Source organism: Takifugu rubripes, chromosome 4 (genome assembly GCF_901000725.2).
Source record: "Takifugu rubripes chromosome 4, fTakRub1.2, whole genome shotgun sequence".
NCBI lineage: Eukaryota > Metazoa > Chordata > Actinopteri > Tetraodontiformes > Tetraodontidae > Takifugu > Takifugu rubripes.
In genome coordinates this window covers 9,984,733-9,994,699 of record NC_042288.1, presented here as the reverse complement: position 1 = coordinate 9,994,699, position 9,967 = coordinate 9,984,733, and the positions used below count along the sequence as shown (strand labels likewise).

Genomic DNA, 9,967 nt, shown 5'->3' with positions numbered 1-9,967 from the left:
TGGTTGTGGGACCATCAGATAAATACCGCCTCAGTGCCACTGTGCTCAGAGATATTGGCCGATTCCTTTTCTGTCCGCTCGGCCAGGATGGAGGCGGTTTCTGATGGCGTAAACCTTTAAGAGCTGGGCCAGCGGGCATCTGAGAGCCGGTGTGGACCATCTGCAGGAGAACCCGTCCTGTGGAGATGTTCTCAAAGCATAATCAAATGAATCGATCACCAATTTGTCAGCCAGAACCTGCTGGCTTTGAGGAATAATTCCTCACTTTTATGGCCACAATGGCTGCAAATGCATTTCGAGGATGACGATCTCGGAGGAGTAATAGTCTAATTTGTCACCCTGACAGTCTATTTGATCGTTCTCCATATTTCAGACAGAATCCGAGCCAGGTGTTGTGTGAATGTGTCGAGTGGTGCTTTAAGGCGGTAATAAGGCAGTCAGAGGAACACTTAGACTTAAGGTGACAGCAGCTTTATCGCGCATCGCCTCATAAAGTCCTATCATATCTGTTTCCCACCATCATTCGCCGACTGTTTAGCCTGCATGTCCATTTGAAGAACAGCGTGTGTTTGTGTAATGAGAAGGATATTAATGCACACAAAAAAAGATGGTGGCTCACGAACGTTTGGAGGATTTTATTTAATAAAGCCAAAATCTGTCAGAAGGTGGAAGTTTATATTTAAAGGGCAGATACGGATTCAGCCAGCAGAGGCAGGGCCGCGTCTGTGAGCCACGCAGGAAATTAATCAAGGAAATGGGGTTTTTCGCTGTGCCTATATCACATCTAATCTATCCTTTGTCCACGTGTAGCCGTCGCCAAGCCTCGCCAATCAAGAGCAACACGCTGGCTTTATGAAAAGCCACTTGTTCCCTGCATAATTGGGGGGTCTCATTGCCGAGTTAAATGGGAGGTGGAGGTGGAGGGAGGGGCAGTCGTGTTTGCCCATGTAAAGTGTGATCCAGATAATAGCATTCTCATCAAAGGCAGCAATTACATTCATTACAACAGCGCAAGGCGAGGCTGCGAGGAAATTAAGTGGTGAGAGGAAAGAAAAGCTTAATATATACCTCCTTTATTCTATCCCCCACCTCTCAGTTCTTTTTCAAATACACCCCCCAACCCCACCAAAGCAGGGGGCCTGGAGAAAGAAACAGTCGCACTGAGAGAAGAATAAATCTTGTCAAAGTCCACCTTCACCTCTCTGCCTCCAAGAGGTGCCTGTCTGCCGTTACTATGGTTGCACTTGTCCAGGATTAAAAGGCTTTTCCAGGAGGCTGATCTCTAATGCAGCTTCTACACAAGCCCAACAAATGACACCAAGTCTTTAAAAACTGCTTAAGACTCTAAATTAAATTCCAATTTCTTTCAAGAAAGGGGAGCCAATCTATTGTCTCGGGCGCCGCGTTAAACCACAAACAGCTTGTAAATCAAGCGGTTAAGAGGAGAAGGAACCTTTTGATTCAGGCCTTTTTAAATGTGAAGCAGGGCAAGTGGATAACACTGCAGCCTTCTCAAAGACAGGTGCTGTCCCAAAACCCTTCTGCAAGTGCCAGTGTGTATATTCAACACACTCATATCATTTTGATTTGAGTTTAAATCAGACCTTTACAAAATGCTAAATATAAAGGAGCAATTGTCTAACTGAATTAAACCTTTGATTGATGCTTAAACAATAACTAAATGGCTGAAAGTAGCACGACATCCGCCACAATTTCAGTTTAAGGGCTACGCTGACGGAAGTTATTTCTGCAAGTTTCCATCATTGTGACCACAACATTATTAGGTGTAAATGCCAGCCCTCTACGCTCTATTAGACTAGTACCTGTGCTCATTATACTCACTGCCCTTTAAAAGAGCAGCTTAATATATTGCACAGTGGACGTGTCATTAATGCAAAATCAAGCCTGATCAACTGTTCCCTTTAGTATTTTTTAGGCTTTGTAAATCTGTCCCTCAAATCAAAGGCCACATTTTCTGTAATGGCAGGAAAAGTTTTGTTGTGGTTGTTATTTTCAATGATTAAACATCAGCTGAATAACAGAGACACCCTGAATATGCACCTTTTCTCTCCTAGCTGACAAATCATGGTGGCTGCATGTAAATTATTCAACAGGAACCAGCTCCAGTAGAAACCTGACCATAATTAAATTGCAATAAAATAACATTAGTGAGGACAGGCTGTTAGAAGGGGATGTAATTGGTTGCTTTGGTGGTCCTGATTCAAATACCGGTTCCTGTCCTTTATCTGCCATGAGTACAGACAGTGAGCAGGACTGACTGACTGATTGTTTAGTAAGCATTTATCGATGTAATGGTAATCTATGTGATTAAAATAATCCCAACCTTTGTGTTTTATATCATAATGGGCAGAGTGGGTATAGAAAATCACGATTTCAATGGCATGTGCGCCATCTAGCGGCAATATGTTGAATTGAATGGCTAAATAAAGCTCAATAATATATTAACTACTATAAGTCTTTATTACATTGTATTAACATATGGTATGTGGCAGGTTTTTGACAGTGTTTTAATTGTTTTGCTCAAACATTTGCAGAACTAACGTGGTAAGAGTTGCCTCACTCAACTAGATCGTTTGTCATCTTCCCCAGTTGTCCCACAACTTTGACATAAATAGGGCAATGTGAGCTTCACCAGGCTCTTACCGGTAAATTATTGAGTGTACTAAATTATACAACAGCTTTTGAAAGCGATGTAATTGCCGGGCCTTGTTTTCCACTTCTATGTAATTGCAAGCTGTAAATCTAAGAGTGTGTCGTGTCACACAGGTTAGTGCCGTCATGTCATAGTGGATGTGCTCAAATGACAGTAACAAATATATTTTGAAGATGTGGTCTACTGGATGAATATATGCGTGCATGTAACACTTTAAAAAAAAAACATTTCACATTAACATTAAAGAATCTCATTATCTTCAAAAATGTGTGGGGGGGACTGTGTTACAAAGCATTCTTCCTTAATCCAGCGCTTCTGGAGGAAGGTGCGATAACGTCCAACTGGATTTTTACATATTTTATTCTGAGTTGAGACCAGTTAGGAAGCTTCAGCGTTACAGGGGTCAGTGATGGTATATTTGCCAGAGTTCCTAACAGTCGGCTAATATCTCATAAGAGTATATAGCTGCCACAAAGGATGAATACGTCATTAACCTGTTAATATAGTCGGTGATCAAAGGCCTGGCAGGTAACGTCGGATGAAGGCAGACCAGAAGTTGTCAACTAGCACCTGGCTGTGCCGCCATCGACGGCTCCCTAGGACACTGTTGGGGTTGTAGTGAAGGGCCGTACCGTTCCATGAGGAGAATGTGTGGTGTGACCGGGTCAGGATCGGCCTCAGCAACAGGAAAGTCTCTGTTTGCTGGTGATGCGTCACAATGGGAAAGGGGGAGGAATATAACATATGTTAAAAGTTTAGAAAATGCCATTAACAAGCTGCAATTATGGTCATTAAACTGGAGATTCAGGTTTTCAATAGAGCAGACAAAAGTTCTATTTTTCACTCAAAGGAGATTAGAAGAGGATTAAAGATTTAATAAGCAATAATCATGTCATTACAGTGGATAGAGGAAGTGAAACCAATAAGTAGTGTGTAGAGAATCACTTTTAGAGCCAGGAGGTTTAAGAACTTGGGAGTCACTTGGGAAATAGAATCTTCTATGTATGGAATACTATGAAACAGTATCATTGAACCATTGAATTCAATCATTAAGAATATTTGTTAAATTTGGATACCAGCTCATTTTTGGGTTCAAGGAAATGTGTTTGGAGATAAATATGCTAGACAAGTTGGCAAGAGCACATCCAGAGATCGGGTCAGCGGATGTATTTTGGAATTTTTAAGAGAAACAGGATTAAGTATAAAGGAATGGATCTATGTATGTACGGTTTAGAATATTTTTATTTATCTATTTATTTATTTTTAGTTTTGCGATTTCATCTAAATATTAGACGGAACGCCATTGCAGTCATCACTACAGACCACAGGGTGGCGGTTTAGCAATTGTAGTTTGCTACCTCGATTTAAGAAGAAGAAGAAGAAGAAGAAGAAGAAGAAGAAGAAGAAGAAGAAGAAGAAGAAGAAGAAGAAGAAGAAGAAGAAGAAGAAGAGAAGAAGAAGAAGAAGAAGAAGAAGAAGAAGAAGAAGAAGAAGAAGAAGAAGAAAACGCAGAAGAAGAAGCGGAACCATGGTTTTCGGTTGCATGGAGCTATTAGGACCGTTTTTTATTGGTACACAAAATGAGCTCCAGCGTTAAATGACTCCTCCAACAGGTTCATTGTTTTGATTTAGTAAATTCCCTTTACTCTTTAGCTGTTTCTTAAACGGCTGAAGTTAAATTCATTTGAAGTTTACTTTGATTGATTATTCTCTCAGAACTACGGAGACTGCGTGAATTGTGACCATGTCAACCAAATGAGCTGCGTTTGATTGGACAGATATGTTTTCTCTTAGATAAGCTAACGATAGCTGTCTGGCTAACCTGTGTAACTGGCTAATGTAGCTGTGGTAACAACTAATTGACGAAAAGAATGTGTTGTATCGCAGAGATTGGGGAGATTATAGATTAGCTAGGCGTCGGTTCCTCTTGTGCCCGTTACGGACCTAAAGGATTATTAATAGGTTGTTGAACGTTTTTAATCAGCAAAGTAAAATACTACATTTTTCAACACGTCATCTTCGACAAGGTGGGTTGAGATCTCTGATGCCGTTTTGGTTATGCTCCATTTTTGCTCCTTATATTTTCTTCGGTTTGACTTATTTTTATTCCATTCTTTTCCGATATAGCTAAGTACAAGGCATTCTAATGTTATGTTGAGTCCTCTGCTTTCCTCAGGAATTGTAGGTTGGACGCTTATATCACTTTGGACCAATGAGTGAGGAAAAGCCAGACACGCTTGACTTTGTGAAGGATTTTCAAGAATACCTGAGCCAGCAGACTCAACATGTCAACATGATATCAGGGTCTGTTAGCGGCGTTAAAGAGGCTGACGAGCTGCCCCCAGGTAATGGTTAGTAATCCAATCTCTGGCTTTTCCACATTACACAATGAAAGTCAACAATTGTGAATAGTAGAATCGAACTTGAAGTCTGTATATTGAAATCACAATTTCTGTGGTCCTTCTATCTGAAAGTCTGATATTTTATACTCAAGTATAACTAAAGTATTGGACTGCATGCTGTTATTTAATGAAACTGGAAAGAGCATTGCCATATACCTCAATGTTGATCCCAGCTTCAGTATAAGCACAATTTATAACCAGTCTCGTTGTATGCAGACTGCAGTCAGAATGGGCTGGATCATCCTCCAGTGGATATCTCCCTGGAGGACAGTTCTGGGATCCTTGTAGATGGTTTTGAGAGGACCTATGATGGGAAGCTCAAGTGCCGCTACTGCACCTATGCCACCAGAGGCACAGCTAGGCTCATTGAACATATCCGAATTCACACAGGTAAGTTGAGAAGATTTGTAGAAAATAATGAGCTTAACATATGAAACTCAACCTGTCTTTTGGGGGGGCGGGGTTTCCAAAAACAGGAGAGAAACCTCACCGCTGCCACCTGTGCCCATTTGCTTCAGCATATGAGCGGCACCTGGAGGCCCACATGCGATCGCACACGGGCGAGAAACCATACAAGTGTGAGCTTTGCTCTTTCCGCTGCAGCGATCGCAGTAACTTGTCACACCATCGTCGGCGACGCCACAAACTCCTGCCAATGAAGGGCGCTCGCTCACTTTCCCACAAGAAGATGCTGAGTGTTTTACAGAAAAAGGCCAGCTCCTTAGGTTATGGCCGACGACTACTCATCAACTTCAATCCCCCATCCATGGTCGTGCACAAGGCTGACAATGTGAACGACTTCTCCCACGAGCTGCCCCATTTACGTCAGGAGAACTATGACAATCAGAGTCGACCTATGGAGGAAGGCCATTCCACAACTCAAAATCACCATCAGCACGACATGGTTATGGATAACCCTTTGAATCAACTGTCCACTCTGGCAGGCCAGTTGGCCAGCCTGCCTTCAGAGTCCCAGTCCCAGCCCCCGATGTCTCCAGGGGAAGAGTCTGTCGTTGATGAGAAACCCTTCCTCATTCAGCAGCCCCACCCAGCCACAACCCCTGTTGCCTTGACAGTCAGCATGGCTCACGCTTCCTCTTCATCCCCGATTACGCCAGAACCTCGTCCTCCTCCCCACAGCAGTTGCAGTCCTGGAGGAGGACCCTGCAGCGATCACAGTGGACGCACAAATACTCCCAGCATCTCCAACAGCCAGCCCAGCACACCAGCCCATGGCCTGTCTGCACCTCCCCAGGACCCCCACGTCCTGCATCACTGCCAGCACTGTGACATTTATTTCCCAGATAACATCCTTTACACCATACACATGGGCTGCCACGGCTACGAGAACCCATTCCAGTGCAACATCTGCGGATACAAGTGCAAGAGCAAGTATGACTTTGCCTGCCATTTTGCTCGAGGGCAGCACAAGTAATCCAAGAACTGAAAAATTCTCTGACAGCATTGTTTTATTAGAATATACCTTTATTCATTGATCTTTTACTTGACATTGATGTAGCCTTTCCTTTCAAAGTTGTCCTTATACAGGGTTATATTCAAACAGATTTGTTTTTATAGTGCCCATTCAAGTATCAACAGAGGGATGATCAGTGTTTGAACATGTTGACTTTATTTTTACCAGCTGCTTTAAAGAGATCAGGATATCAGAGAAAAGCATTTTGCTGCGCAGTCAAAATCTATGGTTCCTTTACTTCTGTTACTAACACAGGCAATCTGCCAGCGATACTGGCAGATATTTCCACTTTCTGAAATGAAACTCACCATTTTTGTACAGGTTTTCAGTGTCAAATACGAAGTGAAGGAATAGTTTTGCCTGTTTTGAAAGTTCATAGAAAATACTCTGTTTTCTCTTTAAAAAGAGTATGACGGCAATAAAAAGGCAGTTGTTAGTTGCACTGTGGTTCCAGCTGATATTCACTGACTGACAGGAGTGAAAGTGTTGACTTGGAAGCCCAGAAAAGCCTTGTTGAAATGAGTGCAGTGCTCCAAGCATTAATACCAATTCTCTGCGGTGCCTAACATTGTCATCTCTTGTGTAAAAGAGTGGAATTATATTGATTAAGATATATTAGTCATCTTTTGACTGCAGTAGGCAGAAAAACAACCCCAGAACCTTACATGAAGTTTGACCTGACTGGTTTTCTGTGGTGCCAGTCTGTGGCCAAACTACTGCTTTATTAGTGCTGCTATGGTATTTACAATCGTAGAGATCATGACCACAGTACACCCTGGGCCAAACCTCTGTGTTAAAGAGACATTTTCTGAAGTGCATTTTGTAAATGTGTGTTGGTTTATCACATAGTGCCCTTGTTTGACTTATTTGCATCTTCTGATTACATCTTACCAAATACTGTTTTGGGTGTTCTCGTCCCTTGGATATCCACTGTCTCTGTTTAGGACAGAATTTTGTGTGTTATGAGGATTTCTTTCTTTTTGCCCAGAAGTTCCTTGTAGCAGTGGGTAGAAGCCTTTTGACAATATTTATTTCAGGGTATTTTCTTGTACTCCGAGTGGTCCAGTACTGTAGATGTTCTGTGTCTTTAAAAGCAAACTCATATTGCAGTTGGACTGCTTCATTAGCAAGATTGTTCTTTGTCTTGGATAATGTTGTCTGTTGCATAGCAACATACGTAGAGCGTGTAGTTAATGTCTTTAGGACCACCTCTTGTCACCCTGCTCACCAGTAACAGGGGCATCAATAATGGCTGCCTTATGTTCTTTCACTGTGTATTACATTCTCAGATAAAGCTGAATGTTGCAGCCTTTCGGTGATCACTTTTCCTTCTGGGATGGAAAATTGTTTGATTGTGTTATGAATTAATCTAATTTATAAGTAAAGTGTTTTCTAACCGAGCTTCTGCGTTTTATGTTTTATTTCATTTTGATCAATCCTCATTCATGAGCATGACAATGAAAATCTTAAAAACACAAAGAGTTTGCCTTTTGATGATGCTTTTAATCAGGTCATGAGGAAGAAATGATTATATACTTCAATTCCATGTTGGACAGGAAAGAGAAAAACAGATCTCATTTGTTAAAATGAATGGAAATGCAAGTTTCCCTCTCAGGCCCCCTCCTGGGTCTCTTCATTCTTCATTCCTCTTCTTAAAGCCTGATGAAAGAAAGAGTGGTATCAGTCAACTGAAGCATAATTACACATAAGGAGGCATCATTCTGCTCCTTAAGACCCGATGTCAACACAGTCCTGTGATTGACGAGAGGGTTTTACACAACCTGTCCAAAAGCACCCATGTGACCAAGTCACTTCCTCTTTGCCTTTCTCGCCTCATTCAGGAGACTGTAAGCGTGTTGGTAGAAGCTTTGCTGTGCGCCAAAACATAAATCAATCCATTGGTTTGGTGGAGGTGTGTTTTGTCCCTGTGAACTGTGTGGTTCATCTGTTGAGTGAGTTTCTGTTGCAGCATTAGCTGGTGTTTTTCATTCCTCTGTTAATTTGATGCTTTGAAATTACTTCTCTTGACCACTGCAGAGGTGAGATTCTATTCTTAATTAATGTTTCTTTGCTTTCTTTAATCCTGCAGCCGTGCACTCAGTGAAGCTTTGTTTTAGAAGCTAGCTTGCCGTGGTTCTCTCACCTGTCTACTGTGCGATGATTCACCTGAGAAGTGGGCGTAATGCGTCATTGAAGCAGTGTGACCACACAAGGGAAGGCTTTCAGTTCAGTGCCAATACATTGTAGTGCGGCACAAGGGGGTGGGGTGGGGGTGTTACTTGTAATACTAAAGTTTTTGTACCTTAAATGTTTAAAGTGAATGAAATCATCCAGAATTGTATAAATAACGATAGAAGAGTGTCCCGAAAAATGACGTTTTGACCTGGTAAAGGTCTTATTCATGCAAAGCACTTGAAATAACTAAGAGCTGGCTTGCTGTGATGGCTGCAAAGAGATGGTTCATCTTTGATGCTTGAAGTGGGTCAGCGTGAGGGATAGGATTTGGGTTAGAGTGGTTAGGGTTTTGAGTTAGAAGTTGGGTTTAGGGTTAGTCCTAGGTTTCAAGGGGGTTAGGGTTTTGAGTTAGAAGTTGGGTTTAGGGTTAGGAATCTGGTAAGGTTCGGGTAGACTGAGGGTTGGTTAGGGTTTAGTATTTAGGATTAGGGTTGAGTGATCCATAGTGATGCGTATGAATTTTGTTTGTTCACACATCAAAGGTATAACAGTTATTAAAATTTTACAGTACTACAGAATTTTATCTACTAATTTACAGGAAGAATTTTGTCCACTTTCAGTTCCTCAATCATACCTGAACTTGCTGGCAGAGAGCTGGTGAACTCAGCTTTAAAGCCTCTAGCAACCACAGAGCTGTCGGTCCTGAAGAGTACCGTTAAGTAGTTGGAGGAAGAGTGGAAGGAGGTCACGGTTTTGTTGCACAACTTGCCCAAAAATGGTGAGCCAACAGAGGGTCCGTCATAAACTGCAACGTAGTCACAGGAGCAGCAGTTCTCCAATCTAATTTTTTCAAAAAGATGAACAAAAACAACAAAGTATCTTTAAGCCATTGCAGAGAGTATTAGTGATCCCAAAAATGGGAGATGTTATTTGCTCACTCCATGAATCTAAAGGACAGGAAGACTTTTTGGTCGTGTTGTACTCTGAGCTGCCAGGTACAGTAGGAATTGCTGTAGTAATAGCCTGGGTGGTTCGGGCTGGTGAAGGTGCCAGAGTGAGACAGATATTTTTCACAGCTGTTTCCTGATGCAGAATGCAGAAGATGTGTTACAGGCTGTGGGTCTTGAAATAATGTAACAGTGGAAGAGTCACAGATGTGTAGGCAGATGTGTGTACCTGTGGTTGGTGGTGTAGGTCCAGTGGTTGAGTTTTGGCAGTAATCTGTGAAAAATGGAAGAGAAC

At 42.0% G+C, this 9,967-nt stretch overlaps 2 protein-coding genes across 3 annotated transcripts in view; one reads left to right on the top strand and one right to left on the bottom strand.

The window, feature by feature from the left end:
- The first annotated feature begins 4,188 nt into the window (after positions 1–4,188).
- On the top strand, positions 4,189–7,951 carry ikzf5 (IKAROS family zinc finger 5). 2 transcript variants are annotated; one of them, XM_003963946.3, is made up of 4 exons: positions 4,189–4,701; positions 4,851–5,019; positions 5,293–5,466; positions 5,553–7,951. In XM_003963946.3, the coding sequence occupies exons 2-4, from the start codon at positions 4,887–4,889 to the stop codon at positions 6,509–6,511; spliced, it is 1,266 nt and encodes a 421-aa protein (XP_003963995.2). In that variant the 5' UTR covers positions 4,189–4,701; positions 4,851–4,886; the 3' UTR covers positions 6,512–7,951. The 2 variants fall into 2 exon arrangements, with proteins under 2 accessions (XP_003963995.2, XP_011601519.2); XM_011603217.2 differs by having other exon boundaries at positions 4,851–5,025.
- Positions 7,952–8,032: 81 nt separating this feature from the next.
- Positions 8,033–9,967, bottom strand: part of LOC101078735 (cubilin-like) — a 78,500-nt gene continuing 76,565 nt past the window's right edge. Inside the window, exons 63-66 of the mRNA XM_029835161.1 lie at positions 9,902–9,946; positions 9,664–9,808; positions 9,360–9,565; positions 8,033–8,209 (exon numbers count right to left, since the gene is read on the bottom strand). Coding sequence (XP_029691021.1) covers positions 8,184–8,209; positions 9,360–9,565; positions 9,664–9,808; positions 9,902–9,946 — 422 coding nt within the window. The 3' untranslated portion in view covers positions 8,033–8,183. The remainder of the gene's footprint in view (positions 8,210–9,359; positions 9,566–9,663; positions 9,809–9,901; positions 9,947–9,967) is intronic.